The sequence below is a fragment of the Globicephala melas genome, chromosome 12, assembly GCF_963455315.2.
Source record: "Globicephala melas chromosome 12, mGloMel1.2, whole genome shotgun sequence".
Classification (NCBI taxonomy): domain Eukaryota; kingdom Metazoa; phylum Chordata; class Mammalia; order Artiodactyla; family Delphinidae; genus Globicephala; species Globicephala melas.
Genome location: NC_083325.1, coordinates 29,909,332 through 29,937,137, shown reverse-complemented (window position 1 = coordinate 29,937,137; position 27,806 = coordinate 29,909,332). Strand labels below are relative to the sequence as shown.

Below are 27,806 nucleotides of genomic sequence, written 5' to 3'. Positions count from 1 at the left end.
AGGAGGGTGGAAGGGAGGGGTGGCCGCAGGGGGAGGCTGGCCGGCTCTCTCCAGCTCCAGCTGGGCCAGAAGTATTGGAGGCTCAGGCACTCAGCTCCCAGCCCTCCACCTCACCATGGCTGCAAAGGTAGACAGTAGCCCCGGGGGGGTCCCCAGCAGTGGCTCCAACCTGGGTGCCACCAGAGAGCACATGCAGGCGGTCACCCGAAACTACATCACCCACCCCCGTGTCAGTGAGTATGACCCCCAGTGGGTGAGGTCGGGCGGGCTGCTGGGTCTGCAGGTCCTCCTTCTTAGCCTCAGGGAAAGCGAAGGACCCGAGACCTGGGGAGACCTAAGGGGCTTTCGGTCCTGCGGAGTGATGCGGGTAGGGGGATGGGGGTCCCCAGCCCAAGGTACCCCGGAAGAAAGGGCAGGGGAGTAGCTGCAGGAACCTTCCTGTCATCAGTGATCTTTCACTGAGACCCCAAGTCCACAGAGAGCTCCCAACTGCCCCCAAGAGTGTGTGTGTGTGTGCACTCCTGTGTGCATATGTGTGTTTGGGGTGTGTGCATGTGTACACCAGAATACTCAGTGCGAGGAGTTGTATAATCAAGTGTCCCTGGGGGATGTATGTGGCAACGCAGAGTACGTGTGCGTTCTCAGGATGGGGAACACCTGACACCGTGTGTGTCACGTCATGTGTGCATTCTGGGGGAGCGTGCCTGGGTGTGGAACCAGGGGGGTGCCTGGGTGGGCGTGTGCCCCCACCTTCACTTGGGTGATGACATACGTGTGTGAATATGTATGTGACAGCGTGTGTGTGATCAGAAAGGAAATGTGTGAGACTGTGTGTGCGTGCTTGTACGCTCAGGGTGGGGGTGGGTGTGTGCAAGCATGCGTGCTCACGGGGAGAACATGGATGAGTGTGTGGTCAGATGATGTCACATGTCTGTGTGAGCAGCTAGGAGAAGGGCACATGCCTGGCATCCGGGGGTAGGGGTGTGGGGACCACGGGCACTGGAGTGGACCCTTGTGGGCTTCCGAGGGGGCATCGGGGGCATCTGTGGGTGTGGCTCGAGTGCCCGTCCTGCAGGGGTGGGCCGAGTCCGGGTGTCTGGGGCAGAAAACCCTGGAAGTCCCCAGGACCAAAGTGAGCACCCCTGCTCCGGCCATATTTCCTTGTCCAAGGTCACATTCCCTGGTGTGGTGAATTGTTGAATTCTCAGAAGCCCCGTTCACTGGAGTAAACCGGCCTGGCCGGCACCAGCTAAGCAGAGCCAGAGGCTCCCAAGAGGGTGTGTATGGGGAGAAGCTGGCCTAGCACGGCCACCCCTCCCTCTGCAGCCAGCCAGCCCCACCGGGGCAGGGGGAGTGTCTGAAGAGGCAGCTGAGAGCTGCGTGTGCGGCGGGGCCACACCACGGAGAGCAAAGCAGGAGCAGAACGGCCAGACCCAGGGCTCAGGGGGAGCAGCGCCTCGGCTGGGTGGGCCACCACCTGAGGCCCGAGGCAGGCACCGCGGGGTGCGGAACACTCCAGCTAAGGAAAAACTGACAGCGAGTGGGGTCGGATTTATCAAGAAGGCCCCGCGGGCCCGGGGAGGACCAAGGTCCAGATCCTCCCCGACTGCAAAGCCGGGGTCACCAAGGCCCAGAAATATGCAGTAACTGTGCCCCCCCGGGGTCCAGAGCCCGGGCCTGGAGACCTGAGTAGAGTCGGCTGACCTTTGTCCAGGCCACCCCCGCAGGCTCCTCCCCCGTCTTCCCCTCCCCCTGTGAGAACGGGAGAGCCGCCTGGGTGCTGAGTGGGGGGTGGGGTCTGAGGTCTGGACCTACAGCTCGGCTTTCCTCGTCCCTGGAATGTGCCCTCCCAGGGTGCAACCTTACCCGGGATCCCCTCCCAGCCCGCCTCTTATTGATAGTCCACAGGCCCTGGCACTAGGGCCAAGGCCCAGGAGGTTTGACCCCGGCTGGAAGCAGGAACAGCAGTGTCCCCCCCGCCGTTGGCACCATGCGGCCCCCAGCCAGGCAACTGTGTTCACACCCAACAGCCCACCCAGAGTCACGGGTGAGCGCGAGGTGAGCCCCTCGCCCAGTGCCGCGTTAAAGGTGTTGCTGTGAAGACAGAGGCCGCTCCTGTGCTTTCGCTGCACACCGGCGTCCTGTCCTCACAGGTCCACGCTGGGGCCGGCCGGCACCCCCCGCCCGAGGGAGGCTGGACTCCTCAGCGTGCGTCTGCACCTGCAGCTTTCTCCAACACCTCCCTTCCTCCTCGGGGGCCTGGGCAGGTGGACTCCTGTGCCCCTCTGTGCCCTCCTGCCCCACCAGGGGACCCTAAGCACTTCCAGGCAGAACTTTGTGTAGAGGCAGAAGGAGCCTAGGAGGAGAGCTGGGGGACCAGAGGGCCAGGGGACGGGGCAGCTGACTCCCAGCCCCAGAGCTCGCTTGGCCATGGGCATGGGTCCAGGGGAAGACTTCCTGGAGGAGGAGGTGGACTAAACAGGCCAGAAGCATTAAAGGTGATTTCTCTGCAGTGGCTGAGGGAGGGAATAGGGCAGAAAGCGGGGTGGGTAGAATCAGGATGGGGAGGGACCCCAGCAGTATCCACCCTGGGAAGGAAGGGACCCCTCTGCCTTCCTCAGAGCTGGAGCTGTGCTCCACGGAGAGGAGGCGGCAGGAGCTCTATCTGGTGGTGTGGGGCAGAAGGGGTGGGGTGAGGGGTCGGGGCGCCCCGCAGGAGCAGAGGTTAGGACGCACGGGCTGGCAGTCTGGCTGGAGGGCTGGAGACCGGTCCGATGGCCCAGGGCCCTGAGTGCCAAACCACTGGCTGCCTTGGTTTCCTCAACAGAAATGCAAGGGAGGTTACACGGAGAGAGTTCCACCGTCAGGGTCTTGGGCCGATTCTAAGAACCCTCCGCCCCTGCCCTCCCTCCCCTAATCCCTCCAGCGGGGATCTGGGAGGAGGTGCAGGGCCTGATCCGCTCCGCCCCGCCCCCCGGCCTCACGCATGGACGCCCGCCTCTGCTGGCTCCCAGGACGCTGCAGGTGTGGCTGAGCCGGCCCTAATTAGCGGAGCCCCGCTGAGCCTTTGCCGGGGAAGGCGGTGGGGAGGTGGGAGCAGAAGGGGCCCGCAGCCCGAAGAGCAACCCGAAGTGTCAGCTAGGACAATGGAGAGGGGGTGGGCAGAGCAGCTGGAGGGAGTGTCTGCAACGTGTCCGTGCCCTTCAGGGGTCTTCTCCTCCAGCCCTTGCCTCCAGCACCACCTCCCGGGTCAGGGACGTGCCCTGGGCTGGGGTAGGGCCCTAGGCCTCGAGTGCCACAGGCTACTGTCCTGACTTGTGGTGGGCCCTAGGAGAAATCCGCCGACTTCCTGGGCCTCAGTTTGCCACTCCATGCGACGGACACCATCAGAGTTGGGGGTGGGTGCAGACAAAAGACCTGGCTTCCGGTCAAGGACACCTTTGTTGCTCAGCCACCACCTTGGCTGTGTCCAAACCAGACAGCCTCTAAGAGAAGATACTGTCTAGTCCTACATAGGAGACACCCTGGTCTGAAGGGACGGACACGATCTGTCTCCAGTACCGGACAAGCTGGAGAGTAGGGCACCCACTGGGGTGGCAGCTGTGGGACTTCAGAGGGGAAAGGGCCCAGTGAGCTGCCGTAGTCAGTCAAGGGCGAGGCCTCGGACAAAGGAAGGCAATAGCCAGACACTGAACCGAAATGGCCACGTAAGTGGATTATCTGCGGTGAAAGGTCCAGGCTATGGAGCGATATATCCACCCAGCAACTAGAGCCCAGAACCACCGTGTCCTCGGGAATCCTGGGAAGGCAGCTTATGGATGAGGCTGGTGCGATGAGATGGGGACTTAGAGACCTCATGCTGCATAGAATTGAGAAGTGCCGAGCACCCCGCTCTGCTGCAGGCAAGCACTTTGCCTGGGCTCCCTGCAGACCAGCCCCTCCTTGGGAGCTGGAGTGGCCCCCCCACGTGCAGATCGCTCCCCTCCTTGTGCCTGCGACCTTCACCGCTCCTCCCCTTGGCGGGTAGAGTTGTTGGTACTTTAGAGCTGTCTTGGTATCTTCTCCACAGGGCCGGTAAGATGCCAGCTCTTCCCCAGGGCTATTGAAAACGCGGGTCTCCCTGCCCCGTGCTCCTTCCCCTGTTCTCACAATCCTCCACGCTCCCTCTGCTGGGCTCCCTGGCTCCTCTCTACTTCACACAGTCCTAGTAACCCAGAGCGTTTGATCAAAATGCTCCCTGGGCAGGAAGGGCTGTTTGGTGATTTTCTTGGTGGGCAGGTGGAAGCCCTGGCCTCTGCCCTAACCCCCCAGAGGCTGGGGTCTTCCTGTGCCTACAACCCCTTTAGCCTGTGTATTCGCTTTATCATCCCTTCCATTCTACCTTCACAGGGGTGACAGGAGCCAGAGTAGGCGACAGGATCCTCGTTTGGTTTGGGGATGGGAAGGTGTGTGTGTATCTGTAGGGGGAACACATAGGTCCTGATGTGGGATATACGGGAATGGGCTGGTGGGACAAGGTGACACCTTCCATAATTCACCCAACAAATATTTACTGAGTGTCCATCATAGGCCCACACTCTTCTAAGAGGTGGAATCCAGCAGTGAACACTGTTCCCCAAAGGCCCCAAGTTCTTTCTCTGGGCTCCTGGGCCTCCTTATCTCTGCCAGATGTGCCCTTTGCCCAGCTGTCTGGGTGCTGCCTGGATGACTGCACTTGACCTTGGAGCCTCAGCTCAGATGGCCCTTCCTGCAAGGCGCCTCCTCCGTGAGCTCCAAGCCTGGTGTTCAAGCCCGTTCCCACCCACCCTGTTCTTTCCCTTCAGACCAGTTGGCAATTGTTTCATCTTTATCCCCTTTTAAACTGTAGGCTCCATCTTTCATCTGCCTCCTTTATTTGCCTAGCCCAGTATTGTGAAGGCATCTGAGAGGCAGGCTTGAAGATAGGACGGGAGGAGGGAGGAGGGAAACAGAGCTTGCAGGGCAGGAGTGAGATGTCAAGAACCAGGTCCCAGCCTTGAGGTCTCAGCATCCAAAGGTAAGGAAATAGGCTGAGGAGTAGCCAGAGGGGTGGAGGGGCGGGGCAGGGCGGGGCAGGGCGGGGCCTCCAGGAACCTGCAGGAGAGAGTGCATCCAGGCCCTGGTCCCTTCCAGGGGCAAAGCCAGACTGGAAGGTGAGGTGTGGGTGGCAGGTGGAGAGGGCAGTGGAGCCGGGCTGTGATCGTCACTGGACAAGGATTGGGGTGGAGGGTGTGATTTTAAGATGGAAAATACCAGAACTTGCTTGATGAGAAGGCCACAGAGAGAAGGAACGCTGGCGGGTCACCCTAGCGCTCAGCCTTCTCTAGGGCCTGGTTCCCAGTGCCGGGGAGGGGCTGGCTTAGATGGAAGATGGGACACCACCTCCGTGGGAAAAGGACAAGAGAGTGGCTCAGGTGCACGTGGGGGCTGGTAGCTTGAGGGCAGGAAGGAGAGGGGAGTGCCCCAGCTCTGGGCCCAAGTCTGAGAAGAACTTAGCTTTCTTGAGTTTTCCTAATAGTCCTTAAGTTCAGGAGAACATAGAAAACATCTGTGCAAGGATCACCTTGCCCAGTCGGTCTTCCTAGACTAAGTCCCCAGGAAAGGAACTTCGATCTGACAAAAATAAGGGGTTGACCACTGAGCCCCGCTTAGCTTCGCCTGGCGGGAGCAGCTGGGCGGCAGGCCTGCTAAAACCATGAGGGCAGGTGGGAGCCCATGTGGTGTGATAGGAAGCACGAGGGGGGCCCTGCCCCTGCTCTGCCACAGGGGTCTGTGTCCCTGGGTGGACTTTCCACTCCTCTGAGCCCCATTCTCCTGGCCTGTTGAGAGGAGGGCTGCACCGCTCTCCTGTCGGAGGCCCTTCCAGCCTGGGAGTGACCCAGCGACCTCACAGTCACCCCTGACCATCCTGCCCTGCCAGGTTCCTTCACCCCAGTTGTCCCACTGGCACTTCAAAAGGACCCTGGAGAAGGGCTACCATGTCCCGGGGTCATGGGTGATGGAAGGACCCAGGGCCCCTCAGCTAGCGCCTCACAGAACCACAGTAAGCTTCCCGTCTGCCAGTCTGTGCTTCTCCTACTGGGGTCCCCAGCACTGGAGCTGGGAAGTATTTCCTGATGTCTAACCCAATCCCTCCCTGTAAGCCGCGCTCACATCCCATCTGTGGCTCTCTCCAGCCATCAGGACGGGGGCAGTCTGCTTCATCCTCCTTCTTTGTGGCTCTGCTCTCTCCCCGCTCCCACAGGCGCCCAGTGAGCCCGGCCTCGTGGCAGCGCAGGGCCCTGGCTGACTTTTCTCACTGATGCCTGCACCCCCAACACACACACGCGCGCGCGCGCGCACACACACACACACACACACACACACACACACGAGTGCCCAGTCAGTGTGGGGTGATGGAGAGAAGTGTGGCCCTGCTGAGGTGCAGGGAAGGCAGCTCTCATCACATCTCTAGCTTTTGGAAAATGCTGTGGGTCAGAGAGGAGGGAGTAGTGGGTAAGTGGGGGCCGAGGCCAGACGGGAAGTAGCCTCAGAGATGAGAAAGGCCTCTGATGGCTGGGGGTGTGGGACGGAAGGACTCGAGGGGCCTCTGCCCTTGCCCTGGCCCTCCCCCAGCCTTCTGCAGGTGTCCGAGGCAGCGGGGGCCCTGCGGGCAGGGGCATGACCCTTACAGCAATGGTGGCTGGCCCTGTCACAGCTAATGACCCTGACGGCCCAGGCTCCAGAGAGGGGCGGGGGTGGTGCTTAGAGGGAGGGAAGGTGGAGGATGCTTATGTGTGTCTGTCTCTCCGGGTGTCGGTGTGAGACCCTCACCTCCCCCACCCCTTCCCCAGCCTACAGGACCGTGTGCAGCGTCAATGGGCCCCTGGTGGTGCTGGACCAGGTCAAGGTAAGACTTCTGTCTCTTCCCAGGCACCACGGCCAAATCCCAGTACTCCCGGCCCCTGTACTGATCTCTTCTAAATTGCCCTGCCCCTCGGTGGCCCCCATGCCCCAGATCCCCAGACACCCACCTCCACATTCTCCCTCCCTGGCCACCCGAGGTTTTCTCTTCCTGCCTTTTCTGTGGGCCCCGCTGTGGGCCTTAAGAGACCTGCTCCTACCAGCAATGAACAGGGGCATTGCAGCTATCGTGCCTCTTTCTTCATCAGTAGAATGGCTGTGTCCAGCTTCCCCGGAAGGCAGGACCCTCCCACCTGCCTTTCATGGGTCTTCTTTTTTTTCTTTTTTTTTTTGTGGTACGCGGGCCTCTCACTGTTGTGGCCTCTTCCGCTGCGGAGCACAGGCCCCGGACGCGCAGGCTCAGCGGCCATGGCTCACGGGCCCAGCCGCTCCGTGGCATGTGGGATCTTCCCAGACCGGGGCACGAACCCGTGTCCCCTGCATCGGCAGGTGGACTCTCAACCACTGCGCCACCAGGGGAGCCCTCACGGGTCTTCTTTTAAAAGGAAGAGGAGGAGGCGGCAGGCAGATGGATACTAGCCGACTCTCCAGAGCTTGAGGCTTTCCAAGGTCTTTGGACTGTCTCCGCCCGGGAGCCAGCAGCCTGAGCTTGAGGGAAGTGAGGCGGGCCTCACGGAGGAGGTGGGGTGCGGGCGACTTGGTGTCCTCAGGGAACCGTAGGACCATGGCAGACACTGGCAGTATTCTGAGTCCCGGGGTTGGGGATTCTCGAGGCGTAAAGAGCTCTGCAAAGCTACCCGATCACTCTGCTTCCCCCCCAACCAGTTCTGCCCCTGTCTCCCACCCCACGCCACCCAACCCCAAACTGGAAATCTGGGTGCCACATTGATTCCTCCCTTCCTGGCCCATGTTCTGTCGGCAATCTCCCACCCACCACACCCTTATCATGGCCATGGCCTCAGGGGCCCCAGCCTAGCGCCCTCCCATCCTCTACCCTGCAGCCATGCAGCCCTGACCCCTTCCCTCTGCTGCTCCAACCTCACTAGGTCTCCCCATGGCTTCACCTCACAGGCCCTCTGTCCTTTAAGGGTCCTGCATACCTCTCCACATCTCATCACTCTCCCTTCCCCACTTAGAAACCCACAGTGTCTCTGTGTGAAGCTGCCATTCGATGTCTCTGGGCCTTTGCGCATACTCTGCCTTCTCCACTGCCTGTCCCCCTGGTCCCTTCTTCTGACTCACCTTCTCCTGGAAGCGGTGAGCCTGTCCCTGCTCTCAGCTTTGTGTATTGTCTTGCTGGCAGCATCCTTCGAGGCATTTGGTCACCACCTGGCCCCATGTCTTCTCCCTGCCCCTCTCCGCCCACCACAATGTGCCCTCCTATTGGACTTGGACGGTGTTTGTCAATCCCAAGCTCCCAGAGCCCCACGGTGCACTTTTACTGAACACCTAGCCCATCATGGGGGCTCAGTTTGTTCAAAGGAAGGGTGAGTGAATGAATGAATGAATAAGAGCATGAATAAGTATGGGCCTGTCAAAATCTGAGCCAACTCTATTAAAGAGATCAGACCCACTCATTTCTGGAAAACAGATTCCAAGCTCATGGAGACATCACGGTTGGGCCCATTAGTGTCAGGGACGCCCTGGGAAGAAGTGTGGCGGAGTTGGTCTGCACATGCGCACTGGAACCAGACCGTGTGATTCAGACCTCTTGAACTTTAATCCCAGATCCACCCCACCCTTTCTATCAACTACCCGTCAATTCTAGATCAGCAGCATCAGCACCACCCGGGAACTTGTGAGAACTACAGATTCTCGGGCTCTACCCCAGGCTGACAGAATCAGAAACTCTGAGGGCCCACAAGTTTGTTTTCACAGCCCTCCAGGTGATCTGATGCTGCCTGAAATCTGAGAACCATCCGTCTAGGATTGTAAATCCTGGTTTCCTCATCCATTAAAAGACAATAGGGGACCTCCTTTGGTCGTCCAGTGGTTAAGACTCTGCATTGCCACTGCAGGGGGCATGGGTTTGATCCCTGGTTGGGGAACTAAGATCCCGTGTGCCCTGCAGCAAGGCCAAAAAAAAAAAAAAAAAAAAAGACAATAGAATTGTGGTGAGGATCAAATCAGTTAAATGTATTGTTATTATTCCTCCTTGAGAACAGCTGGCGAGAGCCCTGCCTGGAATGCGGAAATGCTAATATGTCTGATTAAATAAACAGTTGGTCAATCTCCTGCGCCTTTGCCCACCTCAGCCACACTCCCTGTCAGTCTATACAGGACTCTGTATGGAGAGTCAGTACCTATGCAGACATCCATTTTCCAGCTGTAAGGTGGGGCTGGACTAGGAAACTGGAGATAGATTCCCAGGCCATGGTTCTGTGATTACTGGACACATCGGTAACTCGTGTAGAACAGAGTAACTGGGTGAGGGAGACACCCAGAAAATCCTGGGCTTGCAGAGGGAAGGAGAGGAATCAGAAGCTGACAGTCTCATAAGTGCAGGAGATGGAGAAGGCACCTTTATGCACCCCTCTCCACTGTCCCACACGCCTTGTTCTAGAGTTGCTTGGGCAAAAATGCCACAATTCTGTCTCTGTAGCGCCACCTTCTGCCCGAATTGAATCACACAGGCAATAACGCTTTCTGCTTCCAGCCTTCTCAAATGGAAAAATATTGGGGGGAAGAATTTTGCATAGATCCAAAGTTCTTAGACAGGTAATCAGGGCCTTGAAATTGTATGAAAACCTCTTAAGGTAGCAGCCTGGGTTGAGGCCCAATAATGTGCATTCCTGACAAGCTCCCGGTGGCTAATGCTGCCGGGAGGGCCGCATCACCCTCGGAACCGCTGTTCTAGAGGATCTTCCGCCTGCTATATTCTGTGATTCAAACAGGCCCTTGTTTGAGATTCACATTACCCACCAGACTAGGTTCCAAATGTCTGTGGCTGCTCCCAAACTCTTCAGGGAAAATCTTTCAAAAGTGTGTGCAGGGCTTCCCTGGTGGCGCAGTGGTTGAGAGTCCGCCTGCCGATGCAGGGGACACGGGTTCGTGCCCCCCGGTCCGGGAAGATCCCTCATGCCACGGAGCGGCTAGGCCCGTGAGCCATGGCCGCTGAGCCTGCGCGTCCATAGCCTGTGCTCCGCAACGGGAGAGGCCACAACAGTGAGAGGCCCGCGAACCAAAAAAACAAAAAAAAGTGTGTGCATCAGCTCCAAAAACAATTTCCAAAGAGGAGTTCCCAAACTGCCCTGGGCGTTGTCATGGGGAGAAGCCTTGGAGGCTGCACGCCCTGTCCAAGTCCTGCCAGGCTTGCTAAGAACTTCCCAGGCTCCTGAGTGGATGCGACAGCACCCCTGTGCCTGACCCCTGGCTGGTTGGGAACTCGGTTGAATCTCCAGCAGAGGAGGTGGGCTGCACTCCCTGCAGTTCTCTTAGTAACCAACAATGAGAGCTGAGAGAATCAGGTCTGCGGCTGGGAAACGGGGTATAAATAAAAGCTCACTGCTGCACATTGGAATTCTCCCGCTGCACACACTGCTCTAAGTGGCTAAACCCACCCTTCCCCCCAAACAAATAACTGGCATTCTCTTCCTAAGGATTCCAGGTAACACCCTCCATGCTTGGGCTCCGTGGTTCTGAGAGTTCTTCCTCCTATCTGGCTGTAACCTCTCTGCTGCTTAAAGTTCACTTTCTGTGACGTTTCATCTTTCAGGGACACACAGTGTGCCACCTCTTCTCCCCTCTCCATCACCCGCACAAATCCACATACCAACGATCGCTTTTTTTTTAAGGTAATAGAGAATTAAAAAAAAAAAATTTATTTTGAATGTGCCGGGTCTTAGTTGCGGCATGCGGGATCTTTAGTTGCGGCACGCATGTGGGATCTAGTTCCCAGAGCGTGGAGTCTTACCCACTGGACCACCAGGGAAGTTCCCAAAGGATCGATTTTTATCAGCCTGCTGCCTGTTTTTCATTGGGCCCACTGCCTAATTGCTTTGGGGCCCGCTCAGGCTGGTGTTCTGTCGAGCATTTTTCCTCCTGAGGTTAGCAGCCCACCATCTGCGCCCCAGACAATGAGGCCAGTGGCCATTTCAGAGAGAGAGAGAGAGACACAGGCCCACAGAGACCGGAAGAGGGGTTGGAGCCAGGACTTGTATTTAACTTGTTTCCCGGGGCCTCGCAGTCCTTGCTCTTGGGCTCCCTCTTGTGGTTATGAAGCCAAAGGCTGTCCGGCATCAGCCCCTCCGCGGACCTCAGCACTCCTCTTGGGGCGAGCCCCCTCCCCCAGTGACCCCATTCCGTGGGGCCTGACGGTGGTTTCGGAGAGAACAAGATCGCTTTCCTGGCATCCCCAAGCCAGAGCTTCTCTCAGTGACTGTCAGAGCTGGGAATCCTCCTGTCTCAGGTTCAACCTCCGGTCGCAGGGAGCCCTGGGGGGAGGACCCCACCCTACTCACGCCGCTTAGGGGAATTGAGCCATCCACCCCTCTTCGCTGGCCCTGAAGGTCACTGGTGTGTGGACAGCAGGGGATATAATGATAGTCGTGATGGTGACAACGACGTCACTGTACTTGAACACGTTCCCCTACTCCCCCCGCCCTTTTTTTTGGGGGGCCGCACTGCGCTGCTTGCCGGATCTTAGTTCCCCGCCAGGCATGGAACCCCGGCCCCCTGCAGAGAGAGCGCGGCGTCTTAACCCCTGGACCGCCAGGGAATTCCCCCCACCCCCCCCCCCTTTTTTTTTACATTTTAATTACACGCACACGCAAAACATGCTTTTTGTAACTAGTGAAATAAAAGACACAAAGTTAACTATTTGCCCCTAACCTCTTTATTCCCACCCTCGTGTGATAACCAATGTAAAGATCCTGCTGTATATGGGCAACTATAAGCAAGTTAGATGTTTACGTTGGTGTTAGTCTCTTAAAATGTATCGAGTATTTTCCTCCATGTCAGTAGATACACATTTTACTCATTCTTTTTGATAGCGACTATGGTTTGGACATACTGTGGTGTGGATGTACCGTGATGTATTCCATTTTTGATAGACAATCAACATGTTTCCAGGTTTTGCTATTACAAATAGTATAGCAATATATATCCCTTTTATACTGGTGCCCTTATTGCTACAGGTTAGATTCCCCCCAAATGGAACTGCTGGTTCAAAGTTCTTATTTATTTTTAAATAGATATTGACAATTTGGAGCAAAATTGCTTGCCCAGCAAGGTTGTGGTAATTCATATTCCAACCAGCCATGCATGAGAGGACCCACTTCCCAGCATCCTTGCCAGCACTGAATACGTGCTCTCCAGTAATTTTGCCTAATGGTTAAGACTAGTCCTATCTTGCTTTTATTTGCATTTCCCTGATGACTAGTGGAGCTGAGTATCTTTTTATCAGTTGAGATCGCACTTCCTCCTCTGTGACCGTTTCCTACACACTGAGTTGTACGTTTTGCTTTGTTTATTGTTCACCTTTGTTTATGGTATCTTTGCCATACAGAAATTTCAAATATTTATATTATCAAAGATTTCTATTTTTTTGTTTATGGCTTCTGGATTTCTTATCTTGCTTAAAGATGTCTCTCTTATCCAGCTTTTAACTGGATTATTCCATAAAAAAGGAAAGAAGAAAAACTTCTGGTATTTTGTTTTAGTTTTATATTTAAATTTTTATATGCCTGGAATGCGTTTGTGTTTATGATAGGGATAGATACCCAGTGTATTAGCACCATTTGTACAATAAATTCTTTTTCCCTATGAACTTATATGCCACATTTGTTCTCTAATAGTCTCCTAAAATCTGGGATCTGTTTCTGGACTCTAGCCTTCCAACATCTCCGTTCATCTGCCTCACCCCAACACTGACCACTTGACCTCAGTAGCTTTAGAGCACGTTTCAGTTATCTGACAAGGCAAGTCCTCCACCCCTGATCTTTTCCATAACTCTTTTTGGATATTCTCAGACATTTACATGAATTTTAAGATCGTTTTATCAAGTTCCAGGAGAAGCAATCCATTGGGAAAGCATTGAATTTATATATTTTTGAAAAGGATTTATATTTTTGTGATAGTAAGTCATTCTGTCTTGGAAAGCACTAGTGCTCTCCATTTGTTCAGGGCTTGTTTTCTGTCCTTCAGTAAGAGTTTATTATTTTCTTGTACCTTTCTTGTTAAATTTATTTCCAGATATTTTATGGGTTTCGGCCCTATTGTGGATGAAATATTTTTCTCCATTTCCTCTTCCGTTTATTGCTGGAATAGAAAATAATAGCGATTGGTTTTTTTTCACTTTTTGCATAAATTTTGTTTAATGATACGTTTTAATATTCTGTGATTCTTTTGGGGGGAACACTTTTCTTAATTGAAGTATACTTGATTTACAATATGTTAGTTTCAGGTATACAGCAAAGTGAATCAGTTTTATATATATATATTTTTTTAAATGAGAAGCTTTTTTTTCTTTTAATAAATTTATTTTTGGCTGCATTGAGTCTTCGTTGCTGCACGCAGGCTTTCTCTAGTTGCAGTAAGCGGGGGCTACTCTTGTGGTGCGCGGTCTTCTCATTGCGGTGGCTTCTCTTGTTGCGGAGCACAGGCTCTAGGCGCACGGGCCTCAGTAGCTGTGGCACGTGGGCTCAGTAGTTGTGGCTCATGGGCTCTAGAGTGCAGGCTCAGTAGTTGTGGTGCACAGACTTAGTTGCTCCGCGGCATGTGGGATCTTCCTGGACCAAGGCTCGAATCAGTGTCCCCTGCACTGGCAGGTGGATTCTTAACCGCTGCGCCACCAGGGAAGCCCTATATATACATTTTTTCAGATTATGAGATAAATTAGGAGTGTGGGATTAACAGGTACAAACTACTTAAATAAAATAGATAAGCAACAAAGATTTACTCTATGACACAGGGAACTATACTCAATATCTTATAATAACATAATGGAAAATAATCTGAGATTGATTTTTATATATTTATCTTGTATACAGCCAAATTCTCTTATTACTCCTGGTTGGGGTTGTTTTTGTTTGTTTTCGTTTTTAACTAGATCCTCTTAGGGTTTTTTAGATATACAATATCATCTGCAAATAAAGGGAATCATATCTCTTTTTCCACTGGCATACTTTAATTTGACTTTTTATTGAAACAATTTCAAATTTATAAAAAGTTGCAAAAATAAAAATAGTACAAGGAATATCCATCTACCCATTTGTTCTATCACTGCTCTGAGTGTATGTGTGTGTGTGTGTGTGTGTGTGTGTGTGTGCTTAATTTTTTTTTTTTTAGGTATTTTGAGAGTAAGTTATGCCCAAAACTCTAGTGTGTATTTCTGAAAAATAAGGATATTCTCTTACACAACCACAGTAGTTATCAACTTTAAAAATTTACACTGATACTTTAATCTACAATCTATATTCCAATTTATAAGCTGACCTAACAAAGTCTTTTATAGCATTTTTCTCCCTCCAGTATAGGATCCAGTCTAGGGCCTGGTATCACATTTAATCATCATGTCTGTTTAGCCTCCTATAACCTGGAATATTTCCACAGCCTTTCTTTCTTTTTTTTTTTTTTTGATAACTATATTTATTTTATTTATTTTATAAAATGGGTCTTCATTGTGGTGAGTGGGGGCTACTCTTTGTCGCGGTGCACGGGCTTCTCATTGCAGTGGCTCCTCTGGTTGTGGAGCACAGGCTCTAGGCGCGCAGCCTCAGTAGCTGTGGCTCATGGGTTCTAGAGCACAGGCTCAGTAGTTGTGGTGCATGGGCTTAGTTTCTCCGCAGCAAGTGGGATCTTCCCGGACCAGGGCTCGAACCCGTGTCCCCTGCATTGGCAGGCAGATTCTCAACCACAGAACCACCAGGGAAGCCCTCTACAGCCTTTCTTTAACATTTCTGAAGAATACGGTCTTCCCTCACTACCTTTTTTAAAAATAGAACATTCTCTATTTATGTTTATTGGTATACTTCTCAATTTCTTTTTTTGGTCTTATTGTATAAACCAAAAATTCCAAAACAATGCTATGTAACAACAGTGATACAGGCATCTCTCTCTGTGCATTACTGATTTTATTGGAAATGAAAATAGGCTTAGCATTTTACCATTTAGAAGGATGTTGATGTTGGTTTTGGTATATAGTCTAGTATTCAAGGAGTTACCTTCCATACCTGTTTTACATAGAATTGCATTACAAACAGCTGCTGAATTATATCAAAAGCCTTTTGATTTCTATTTGCATAATCCTGTAGGGTTTTTCTTTTAGGTTCACAAACTCCCTATTATTATAAATGATGTTGTGAAATGTTGACTGATTCACAAAGGTTGATTGATCTAAGCTTGTATGCTTGGAATAAACCCTATTCGGTCATACATGTTTATTTATTTAATACATTGTTTGATTTGACTGGCCAGTAGTTTATTTATAATTTCTGCATCTATATTTATAAGAGAAATTAGTCTATAGTTTTGGGGGGGTACTAGATTAGATTTGGGGTTTGGGAGTTTTCCATTTTATAGTTTTGTTTTCTTCTAATCTCTGTTTTCTCTTCATCTTATTACTTTGGTTAGTTCCTCCATGCTGAATGGAATGATGATAGCAGGCAGTGTTGTTTTGCTCCTAAATTTAAAGAGACTGTTTTATACTTTTTACCATTGAGTATATTTTCTGTAGGTTTTCTGAGGCTACTTTTTGGGGTTAAAGAATTTCCCTTTTATTCTGTTTTCAAAGAATAGTTTTGTTCTTTGTTTTCAATCGTAGTTTTTTTCAAAACTTTTTGTAAAACTTGTTGAGATAACATGTTTTTTAATCCTTTAATTCATTAATAAGATAAATTTATTAGTAGATTTTCTAATGTTAGACTAACCTTGAATTCCTGGAATAATCCCAACTTGGTCTTTTGTGTGTATGTGTTTATCTTCATTTCTTGAATTTTTTCTTTTATTGTTTGGTTTGTTTGTAACTTGTGGTCTTTTTGGTACATTGCTGGATTTAGTTTGCTAATATTTGCTTAGTATTTTTGCATCTATGTTCATGATTGAGATTGCCTATAAATTTCCCATTATTATCTTATTTTGTATCAAGATTATCCTTGCCTCATAAAATTAATTAAGACTGGAGTTTTTCTTCCAGTCTTTTGAAGAGCTTAAGTAGGTTTCAAATTATTTGTTCCTTGATTGTTAGAACTCACTAATTATCTGGGACTGGTGTTTTCTTCCTGGAAAGATTTTAAGTTATTTATCCAATATCTTGAAGATTATAGGACTATCCTGGCTTTCTATTTTGTTTTTAATTGGATTTGGTTTGATTTGTATTTTTCAAGACATTTATTCATCTAAGTTCTGAAATATATTGCATAAAGTTATTCATAATTTTAAAATTATTTTTAATATTATTAGTATAGCTAGCTTTGACTTTTTTTATTCCAACAATTATTTACTCATGTCTTTTAGTCAGTGATGCCAGAGATTTGTCTATTTTATTAGTCTTTTCAAAGAACCAGTTTGGCTTTGTTGGTCATCTCGATTATATGTTTGTTTCTATTTTAATGATCTCTGCCCTTTTATTATTTCTTTTATTTTATTTGGAATTTTAATGCTGTTCTATTTTCTAACTTTTCATGTTGCATACATTTAAACTACCTCTACCTTTTTTTCTTTTCTAATATAAGCATTTAAAGCTTTAAATGCATCACATGTGTGTTGAAAAATAGTTTCTCATTATTGTTTAGTGCTAAATGTTTTCTAATCTGATTATAAGTTTTTCTATATTTATTTATTTATTTTTGGCTTCATTGGGTCTTCGTTGCTGTGCGCGGGCTTTCTCTAGTCGCGGCAAGGGGGAGCTACTCTTCTTTGTGGCGCGTGGGCTTCTCACTGCAGTGGCTTCTCTTGTTGCAGAGCACAAGCTCTAGGCACATGGGCTTCAGTAGTTGTGGCATGCGGGCTCAGTAGTTGTGGCACATGGTCTTAGTTGCTCCACGGCATGTGGGATCTTCCCAGACCAGGGCTCGAACCCATGTCCCCTGCATTGGCGGGCAGATTCTTAACCACTGCACCACTAGGGAAGTCCCAGTTTTTCTATATTTAGAACGTTTCAAAATTTCCAAATGTATGAAGTTTTTCTAACTATCCTTTTGTTATTGATTTCTAACTTACTTTGATTATGATCAGAAAACACTGATGTGTTCGAAGTGATATCCTTTTCATTATTTTCTGTTTCTTCTGTGATTTTAGTTTTGATTTCTTCTAATGTCCAAGGAGTAACTTAGAGGAGTTCTTTAATTTCCCAGAATATTAGAAACATTGCAGGGAGAGATGCAGTCTTTTTTACATTTATTCTTATTGGATTAAGATTATGACTTACCCCTGAAGTGAATCAAGGAAGCCAGGTGGATGGGCAGCAAGGTGAGGGAGCCTGGGCGATGCCATGCATTCTCTCCAGGACCTCCCCTGGGAAGAAGGTGCAGGTGGAGGGCTTAGCTCTCCTGGTGCTGACCAGAGCTGAGAACCAGTGTCAGCTGGGAGCGTCTGCTCTCCCAGCCCAGCTTCTTTGGCTTGGCTCATAGCCTCGTCTAGAACTTGGCTCCTGAAGCACACACTGACAGCGGAGCTCAGGGATTCCCTTGGGGCAGACATCCACCTACCCACTTGCTGCCTGGGTTCCTGGAAGGACAGCCTGATTGGTTTTTAAAATTGAGTTATAATGTGTATACTATAAACTTCACTCTTTTCAAGTGTATAGTTCAGTGGGTTTTAGTCTATACACAGAGTTGTGCAACCATCACCACTACTTGATTCCAGAACATTTTCATCACCTCAAACAGAAACCCTGAAGCTGTTAGCTGTCACCACCAATCCTCCCTCCTCCAGTCCCCAGCAACCACTAACTTTTTGTTTTATGGATTTGACCAGTCTGGACATTTCATATCAGTGGAATTATATACCGTGTGGCCTGTTGTTTCTGGCTTCTCTCACTTAGCATGATGTTTTCAAGATTCATCCATGTTGTAGTATAGATCAGTACTTCATCCCTTATTTTTTTTTAATTTATTTATTTTTGGCTGTGTTGCACGCGGGCTTTCTCTAGACACGGCAAGTGGGGGCTACTCTTCCTTGCGGTGCGCGGGCTTCTCATTTCTCACTGCGGTGGCTTCTCTTGTTGCGGAGCATGGGCTGTAGGCACACAGGCTTCAGTAGTTGTGGTACGCAGGCTCAGTAGTTGTGGCGCATGGGTTGAGTTGCTCCGTGGCATCTGGAATCTTCCCAGACCAGGGCTCAAACCCATGTCCCCTGCATTGGCAGGCGAATTCTTAACCACTGCGCCAGCAGGGAAGTCGCCTTCATCCCTTTTTAAAGCTGACATATTCCACTGCCTGGATATCCCACCTTTTGTTTATCCATTTGTCAGTTTGTGGACGTTTGGGTTGTTTTCACTTTTTGCCTGTTATGAATAATGCTGCTATGAGCCTTCATAAGCAAGTTTTTATGTGGACATGTGTTTCTCTTTCTCTTGGGTGTACACCTGGGAGTGGAATTGCTGGGTCATATTGTAACTCTATATTTAACCTTTTGAGAAACCACCAGATATTCTCCAAAGTGACCACACAATTTTACATTCACACCATCAGTGTCTGAACGTTCCAGTTTCTCCACAACCTTAACACGTGTTATTATCTGTCTTTTTTATTACGATCATATTAATGAGTGTGAAGTGCTGTCTCATTGTGTGTTTTGCGTTTCTTTAGTGACTAATTAGTTGATCATTTATGTGCTTATTGGGCACATGTATATCTTCTTTGGAGAAATGTTTATTTAGATCCTTTGCCATTTTTAAAATAGCGTATTTGTCTTTTTGTTGTTGAGTTGTAAGATTTCTTTATATATTCCAGATGTTGGCCTGATGCTTTCTACATTGATAAGAATGAATACTTCACTTGATCTTAGCCAAAAGCAAAGTGATTGCCTGATTCGTTTTTTTCCTGAAGCCTGTGAGGACTACATGTGAATTGATCCCAGCCCCATGGCTAGGGAAAGATTGCCACTGGTAGATGGGGACATCTGGGAGCCGAGGAGAGAACTTTGCCAGTGTGTTCACCATTAGTCCACAGGGGCAGAAACAATGGTGCTGTCAGGAGACCTAAACAGCCATAACAGCTACTACATTTTATTGAGCTGTTATAAGGTCCCGGCACCAGCTAATGACTTCCCATATATTTCATCCCCACAGCAGCCTTATGAAATAGGTGTTAGTATTATTCCCATTTTAAAGATGAGGAAAGTAAGGCTCAAAGTCGGTACTCCTACCCACCCAGGTATACTGCCTCCCAAACAGAATTTAAGCTTTCCACTTACCAGTCTCTGAAGTTCATTTCCAGGAGTATCCGGGCACAAGATGGGAGAAAGGAGCTTGAGAATGGGTCAAGGAAGTCTGGGGAGGAGACAGGGACTTCACCTCTGGTCTCACTGACACTCTGGGGTGCTCTCCCCTCCTGCCAGTTTGCCCAGTATGCTGAGATCGTCAACTTCACCCTCCCCAATGGGACTCAGAGGAACGGGCAAGTGCTTGAGGTGGCTGGGACCAAGGCAATCGTTCAGGTAAGTGGTGTCAGTAAGATGTTGGTGGTTGAATAAATGAATGAATCCACAAGGTTTCCACACTATCTTATAAACTCCAAAGGCAGAAAATGTTCTATTTCCCCTGAGAGAGCTTTGCCCGGAGCTGGACACAAAGGGAGCCTAGAATGGGAGGCCCTGTTATCCCCCAGCAAACCGCTTATTAGACTAACTAACCTCTTACCCTGTAGGTGTTTGAAGGGACCTCTGGGATCGATGCCCAGAAGACCACCTGCGAATTCACAGGGGACATCCTACGGACTCCAGTGTCGGAGGACATGCTGGGTGAGGGGTAGGGATGGGCAGGGTGAGGGCGTCCCTCTGTCCAGCCAGCCCAGCTTCCCTAACCAAGTGCTTACCTAGCAGACCGCACTGTCATTGCCTCTTTACCTAGTCTGCCTCCCCTGGGAGCCCTTTAAGGTCAGAGGTTGTGCCTTGTCTTTGACCCCCAACCCCAGCTCAGGGCCTGACATACAGCAGGTGCTCAATACATGAGGAAGGCAGCTTCAGTAAATTAGAGGCAGAGGAGGTAGCCGTCTATTTGGGGTCAAGCTGAAACGAACTGCACATCCCTAATTTTCTCCCAAGATCTGCCATACCTGGCCCTCTCCTCTTTCCAGCCCTAAAACTCCCCATTAGAGTCATTGTCCTGGGCCAAGGCCTTGCCTGTAAAGGTTTCCAGGAGAGGAGGAAAGACCCCCAAGGAGGCAGTCACTGTAGCCAGCTCCCTGGGGGTAACCAAGGGCTGAGGGGAGGGGGACATGGGGCAATTGGGACACGAGGGCTGGGTGAGAGCTGCTGGTGTGGAGGGTGAGTGGCAGTGAGAGACCCAGGGCTGTTCCTGAGCACCACTCAACCCCTCTCACCCACTCCCAGGTCGGGTTTTCAATGGCTCTGGCAAACCCATTGACAAGGGGCCAGTGGTCATGGCAGAGGACTTCCTGGATATCAATGGTAAGTGACTGGAGGGTCAGGACAGCTCTCGGGACCCAGCCCCCAACTACCTTCCCCACCCCAGTCACTGCCTCTGTCACCTCGCCCTTGGAAATTCTGCCCCAGATGAAAGCCAGGGCCATTGCCCAGGGCTCACCCCCAGGACTGGTCATACTAACAGGCAGGTCAGGTGAGATACGAGAAGAGCAAAGGCCCCTCTGTCTGGGGCCAGCTGCATTTCATGTCCCATTCCTATAAAATGCTATCATCATTGTGCAAAGTTCCCCAGGTGCCCAAGACCCTCACTCTCCTGCCTTCTGGGATCCACCTGCCTGCCACTTCTAATGTGCCTGGGTGGCACCGTCCAAGGGAGCACTGGACTGTGGCTACTGAAATACAGACTAATTCAAATGAAATAAAAGTTCATTTCAAAACCACATGGCGGGACTTCCCTGGTGGCGCAGTGGTTAAGAACCCGCCTGCCAATGCAGGGGACACGGGTTCGAGCCCTGGTCTGGGAAGATCCCACATACCACGGAGCATCTAAGCCCATGTGCCACAACTACTGAGCCTGCGCTCTAGAGCCCGTGAGCCACAACTACTGAAGCCCGCGCGCCTAGAGCCCGTGCTCCGCGACAAGAGAAGCCACTGCAAGGAGAAGCCCACTTGCAGCAAGGAAGACCCAACACAGCCAAAAATAAAATAAATTAATTTTTAAAAAAACCCCACATTTTGCATGCTCAATAGCCACACGCGGCCAGGGCTACGTTTTGGGCAGCGCAGTTAGAGCACATTTCCATCATGGAAGAAAATTCTTTTAACCAGTGCTGCCCCGGAGTCTGGGACGGGGTGGGGGAGGGCGGGCAAGGCCTGAACCCTTGAGCAGGGTCCATGGTCACCGTCTCCCAGGCCAGCCCATCAACCCCCACAACCGCATCTACCCAGAGGAGATGATTCAGACGGGCATCTCGCCCATCGACGTCATGAACAGCATTGCCCGTGGCCAGAAGATCCCCATCTTCTCAGCAGCTGGGCTCCCCCACAATGAGGTGAGGACTTCGAGGGGCCTGTGGGCATGACCAAGGGGAAGGGACGGAGCAGAGGCCGGGGCTGGTGGGCCAGCGAGGGGGGCCTCCTGTGCCGAGCAGGCTGGGGTCTCTGGCAGCTGTCTCCTGGCAGCTCAGGGACTCAGGGCCCCCAGACAGATCTCCAAGCCTCCATCCTGAATGAGTGGGGCTCGCACTGGCTCATGAGAGAGCCCACGGGTAGCCTCAGTGTTGAGTGTCCTGCGCAGCTGAGCCCACGGCTCTACCACTGGTCCTTTAAATGGTCTTTACTTGCCTGCACTGAGCGAACCCCACCTCGGGCCAGCCCCACGGCCGTCTGAAGCCTCCCTGTGCAGGTTTGCTGCCCTACCCCCTCTACCCAGAGTGGACAGCCCATTTCTTCCGGAGTAGCTGGTGTGACAAGGTTTCTAGAGGGTCCCCCCCGACCACCCCCACTCCTCTACTCCTGGATGCACCCCGGCTCACCCTCGAAATGCTCAGAGAGATTAGACGGCAGAAGTGTCCCTGCCTTCCCCCTACACACACGCTCATCCTGGATCTGGACATGACGACTGGAAACTCCACACGCTGCAGGCCTGGGGCAAACCCCAGAGATACCCCTAGCAGGCTGCGGGGCAGAGGGGACTCTGAAGGGCCAAGTTGCCCCTAACCCACGGTAGGCAGTTGCTCTCTGGAACTGTTTTTCCACGCTGCTCCTCATGACAGGCACCCTGGGTCTTCAGGTGCCACAGAATAAGGCAGCCCTCCCCTGAGAGCGGCTGTAGGACCCAGGGCAGCCCTTCTTCCTTGCTGACCTTGGGGCCCTCCCACCGAAGGCCTTGGCGGCAGGATGGGCTGGGAGTTACCCTGTCCGTGCTCCGCAGTGGTGCTCAGAGGGCTGACTCGAGCTCTGGTTCTGCTGTCCTTCCTCCCATCCCCAGATTGCCGCCCAGATCTGCCGCCAGGCTGGGCTGGTGAAGAAATCCAAGGCCGTGCTGGACTACCACGATGACAACTTTGCCATCGTCTTTGCAGCCATGGGGGTAAGAGGGGCTGGGCCGATTGGCAAGTTCTGGAAGCTATGGGCGGGCAGCCTTGGCCCCTGGCACAGCCAGTCTTATGCGGGAGGCATTATCCTTCTTCTTGAGAAGCCTTCAAAGTCGGAGCCTGTCTGGTGAGAGAGGCAAGAGCATGACTGGAGGAGTGGGCAGTGTGTGCCCCACAGAAGCCCAGAGGCCACGGCAGCTATAAGATGAGCCCAGGACAGCTGGGATCCCGGGGGCCCTTAGAGGGCCCAAGGCAGGGACGGGGAGTTTAGCAGGGAAGCAGCGGGTAGGGGAAGGGGCAGGGGTGGCACTGAGCAGAGCTGAGCCTGAAGTCTGAACCTCTCTCTGGGGCTCTGATGAGACCCTATCCCGGCCTGGGCAGCAAACCCAGCCCTGCCCTCTTAAGCCCCAGGTTCACCCCAGTGACCGTTAGCAGGTCAGTCAATAGGCATTACTGAGAAGAGAGGGAAGGAGCCTGGTCCCCGCCTCCAGCCCTCCCTGCTGTGTGTCCAGGTGAACATGGAGACAGCCAGGTTCTTCAAGTCCGACTTCGAGCAGAACGGTACCATGGGCAATGTCTGCCTCTTCCTGAACTTGGCCAACGACCCCACGTGAGCCGTCCCCTGGCACCCATACTGCCCTTAGGCAGCAGGCCCTGTCCCCTTCCAAGACCCAGAGTACCAGGTCTCAGGCATCCCAGAACTACAGCCATGGGCCAGAGCTGGGAGAACAGCCCCTCATTGTGGAGATGGGGACACTGAGGCTGGGGAAGAGGTAGGGACAGCACACGGAGAGACAGGGAGCTGGGCCACAGCCCGCCGGCCACCTGTCGCCCCTCCGCCCTGCCCTCAACCTGCGTCTAGCCACCATCCCAAGTCAGGACCCCTCATCCGAGACTCACTTCCACCAGGTCACCACTAAAGAGATATTTCCCTAAACGATTCGCTTAGAAAAACTGCTATTTTAAAAGTTGAGAAAATGTGAGTTTAAATCTGCAGCTTAGGTGATGAAAAAAAAAATCTAATAAACTGTCCTGGGAACTGAAGGTACTCAGAAGGAACTCAAACCAGGTAGCAGAGTTCAGGAGGCCCAGATGAGGTCACCAGAGAAAAGCGCCGCAGAGCCCGGGGACTGAGAGTGCCTGGACTGCCCCCAGTGGAAGGGCTGCCAGGGCAGGCCAGCCTCTGACCCATGCCCAGCAAGGAATAGTGAGGGGAACAGTCAGGAAAGGACCCCGAGGACACAGAGTGTGTGAGTGCTCCAGATGCCCAAGCTCGGGTGTCCTGGGGGACGAGGGACACCGTCATCCTCATCAGTCACTCCTGGCCCTGCCTGTCCCTCTCTCACCCAGCTCCCTGCCTGTCCCCGCCTCTGTCCTCATTCCTACCTTGAATAGCAGGACGTGATTGAGGGCCCACTCCCAGGAACCATGGCCTGGATCTGGGGGCTGGGGCCTGGGGCTCATCTTACCCAGTCCTCTGCTGCTGTGCACTGTACCAGCTTCCCAGTTCACCACCCACTCAGCACTGGGGCTAAATGGAGCACAGGCCTGGGCCTCGAGGCTCTCTAAACATTGGCCGTATCTGCAGGATCGAGCGGATCATCACCCCGCGCCTGGCACTGACCACGGCTGAATTCCTTGCTTACCAGTGTGAGAAGCACGTGCTGGTCATACTGACAGACATGAGTTCCTACGCAGAGGCCTTGCGGGAGGTGAGGTGGCTGTAGTCACTGTGCCCAGAGCTGGCCCACGCAGGCCTGTCCCCACTCCTTTCCTCATGGTCACTGAGACCCCACTCCCCTTCCTTGTGTCGGCCTCTTGCCCCCTTTCTTACCCCAAGGCCCACAAACATTGCAGGTCTCAGCTGCCAGAGAGGAGGTGCCCGGGCGCCGAGGCTTCCCTGGGTACATGTACACAGACCTGGCCACCATCTACGAGCGGGCAGGCCGTGTGGAGGGCCGGGGCGGGTCCATCACTCAGGTCCCCATCCTCACCATGCCCAATGACGGTGAGCCGCCTCCCTGCCCACTACCCTCTGCAGCCCTCCTGCCCTCCCATCCTACCCAGACACTTAAAGGACCCATGCTTCTTTATATAGGTGTGCAGTAGCTCTGTTCCTCCATCAGGGTAGACACTGTCCCTTCCTTGCGTCCCCCGAGCACCCACTCCCATGAGGGAATAGAACCTACATGGCCCTGAGTGGGTGGAGACCTGGATCTACACTGACACCAGTGCCTTTCCTTGCAGACATCACCCACCCGATTCCAGACCTGACGGGCTTCATCACAGAGGGACAGATCTACGTGGACAGACAGCTTCATAACAGACAGGTACTGTCCCCTCCTTACCCACTTCCTGCTCTCTCCACCATCTCCAAGTACACTGACTAATAACCAATGTCCCACCACCCCCTGTACTTCATCGCCCTGTGAATGAGGAGGGGCCGGACAAGGCTAACCGCTAACAGGAGATAATCCCCAGGAAGACTGTTTGGTTCCCAGACAGAAGACAAGTCTGGGTGGAATCCAGCCTACCTGGATGTGGGACCTTGAGAAAATCGTTTCATCTCTCTGATCCTAGGTTTCCTCATCTGTAAAATGGGAATGATAATATATGTCACACAGTTGCATTGTGGAGAATAAAATAAAATAAGTTGGCCCACAGAAAGCATCTAGCAGATCGTAGATACAAAATAAATATCACTTCTCTTTCCTTTCTAGTAATTTGGTGAACAAAAACAATAGGTAACGGATACAAGTAGGTGGTGAATAATGTACCAAAGGGTTAGAAAATGTGTCTGTCCCATCTTAGGCCACCCCCTTACTCTTTCCTCTTTGTTTGGCAGTTTTTCTTTGCAACTATGAACTATTAAGTTTCTACCTGGCTTTTGTCCAAATAATCAGAAGTTTTGAAATAGCGAGACTTTCATGAACTAATGTCATGTCATCTCCCCCCTCCACTCTCCTGTCTAGGTGCGCACATGTAGACACCTGTATACCCAAGCCCTAGAATTTGTGGGCGATAGAGGGCGGGGTGTGGCCAGCTGACCTCTCTGTGGGATGAATAACGACCAGTCTGCTGAGAACCACAGGGGGAGGGAAGACAAGTAGAGGTGGGAAAGAAGGGAAAGTTTGGACCCTGCCTTCTGACACGCCTTCTTCGCCCCGCCCAGATCTACCCCCCCATCAACGTCCTCCCTTCCCTCTCGCGTCTGATGAAGTCCGCCATTGGGGAGGGCATGACGAGAAAGGACCATGGCGATGTCTCCAACCAGCTGGTAAGGAGAGAGCCCAAGGGCTGGTGGGGAAGCTAGTTTCAGAAGCTGGAGTTTGGAGCCCTAGCTGGACCACGAACTTTTCTCCTGGAAGAAAAAAATTCCTCCCCTTTTGGGGTCCCCGCACAGTCACATGGGGGAACACGGGACTCCTGCGGTAAGCCTGCCGTGACCGCTGAACCCCTCCCCCCTTCACCAGTATGCCTGCTACGCCGTCGGGAAGGACGTGCAGGCCATGAAGGCAGTGGTGGGGGAGGAGGCGCTCCTTTCCGAGGACCTGCTCTACCTGGAATTCCTGCAGAAATTTGAGAAGAACTTCATCAACCAGGGTGAGGCGCGTTGGGGGCGTTCAGGCAGCAACCCCCTTGGTCCGACACCCACACACGCACACACCCTTAACACTCCTGCTCTGTCCCTAGGTCCCTACGAGAAACGCTCGGTGTTCGAGTCTTTGGACCTGGGGTGGAAGCTGTTGCGCATCTTCCCCAAGGAGATGCTGAAGCGCATCCCGCAGAACATTATCGATGAATTCTACTCCCGCGAGGGGGCGCCGCCGGACCCCGAGCCCGACACGGCGCTTTAGCCCCGCGGGAAGCCTGGCCCCGGAGCCAGGTCCTGGCACCGCCCTCGCCGGGCGCCCGATCTACACACCCCGCCCTATCGTCTTGGTCCGCACACCTTAACCCATCGCTCCGTGCCCACCCTCAGTCCCCTACAGGTTATGGGGGGCTCCTACGCTCCAGTCCTCTCCCTGGATTCCCCGACATGGGAAACAGAAGGTGGTTAAGCCTATATTCTCTGTCTTGTTCTGATAGGAGCATTTGTATTTTAAAAGTACCACCGCCCTCTCCCAAGAATTTATCTCATGTAAATACAAGATTGGCAAAACACTGATAATTGTTGGAGCTGCTGGGGTACATGAGGTTCACTAAACTATTCTCTCCACCTTAAAAAAAAAAAAAAAGGCTACATTAGTGTCTTAACAGGTGACAACAGAATTCTTCTTAGGGAGATATTTATCTTTGTTAAAAAATATCTTGATAAATTTCTTGGGTGGAATGTGAGCTCATAGGCCATAGAAAGGACAATCTCAAGGCCACAAAAGATGTATCTGATTCTAAACAGCTCTGCCTAAGAGATGCTAGGAAGGAATTTGGTTTGCTCCAGATGGGGAGGGGAGTTGCTGGGGAGATGGCCTGAGGAACAGTGGGGGCAGTGTGCAAAGGCTGAGGAAAGGCCCCCCAGTTAAGAAATGGGCGAAGAGCTTCCTAAAAACCAGGATACCTGGTGTTCCTTTGAAAGCTGCCTGCTCTTCTGTAATACCATCCCTTCCTGTCTCCTCTGCCCCACCTACGATGGAGTCATGGGTGCTTCCTAAGAGGTAGGGCAGGTTGGGAAGATAGAACTTCAGCAGAAGGCTGAGTTCCATTTCTGGGTCAATGTGTTGTGGAACCAGGCCAGAATTCTCGGATCAAGAGCTGACACCAAAGGAGGACTTGAGAATAAAATTCCCATCCCCAAGACAATTTCCAGCCATTTTAGGGAAAGCTTCTGGGTGTCCACAGGACATAGGGTTGTTCTGACTTAATAACAGCTTTATTGAGATTGATTCACGTACCATGCAGTTTACCTGTTTATAATTGTACAATTCAACAACTTTTAGTCTATTCACAGAGTTGTGCAATCATCACCACAATCGATTTTAGAACATTTTCATTACCTTAAAAAGAAACCCTGTACCCCAAGTTATCACTTCTCAAACCACACTTCTGCCCCCTCCCCAGCCCAAGACAATCATTCATCTTTCTATCTCTGTAGCTTTGCCTGCGCTGGTCAACTCATATAAATAGAATCATACAATATGTGGTCTTTCGTGTCTGGCTTCTTTCACTTAGTGTAATATTTTAAAGGTTCATCCATGTTGTAGCCTGTGTCAGTACTTCTTGCCTTTTTATTGCTAAATAATATTT

General features: G+C 51.7%; 1 protein-coding gene across 1 annotated transcript; it reads left to right on the top strand.

Moving 5' to 3' along the window:
- Nucleotides 1-115: 115 nt before the first annotated feature.
- Nucleotides 116-27,806, top strand: ATP6V1B1 (ATPase H+ transporting V1 subunit B1). The gene is made up of 14 exons (XM_030877729.2): nucleotides 116-233; nucleotides 6,852-6,907; nucleotides 19,420-19,518; nucleotides 19,728-19,821; nucleotides 20,413-20,490; nucleotides 21,379-21,518; nucleotides 22,457-22,558; nucleotides 23,075-23,172; nucleotides 24,151-24,274; nucleotides 24,420-24,570; nucleotides 24,810-24,892; nucleotides 25,735-25,839; nucleotides 26,036-26,165; nucleotides 26,256-27,806. Exons 1-14 carry the CDS (start codon nucleotides 116-118, stop codon nucleotides 26,417-26,419), a joined length of 1,542 nt encoding a protein of 513 aa, XP_030733589.1. The 3' UTR covers nucleotides 26,420-27,806.

Bases quoted from the DNA above. Each gene is read 5' to 3' on its own strand.
- ATP6V1B1 (XM_030877729.2), top strand. From the start codon at position 116: ATGGCTGCAAAGGTAGACAGTAGCCCCGGGGGGGTCCCCAGCAGTGGC. The intron at 19,519-19,727 runs GTAAGTGGTGTC...CTTACCCTGTAG, and splicing joins GGACCAAGGCAATCGTTCAG to GTGTTTGAAGGGACCTCTGG. The intron at 23,173-24,150 runs GTGAGCCGTCCC...CCGTATCTGCAG, and splicing joins AACTTGGCCAACGACCCCAC to GATCGAGCGGATCATCACCC.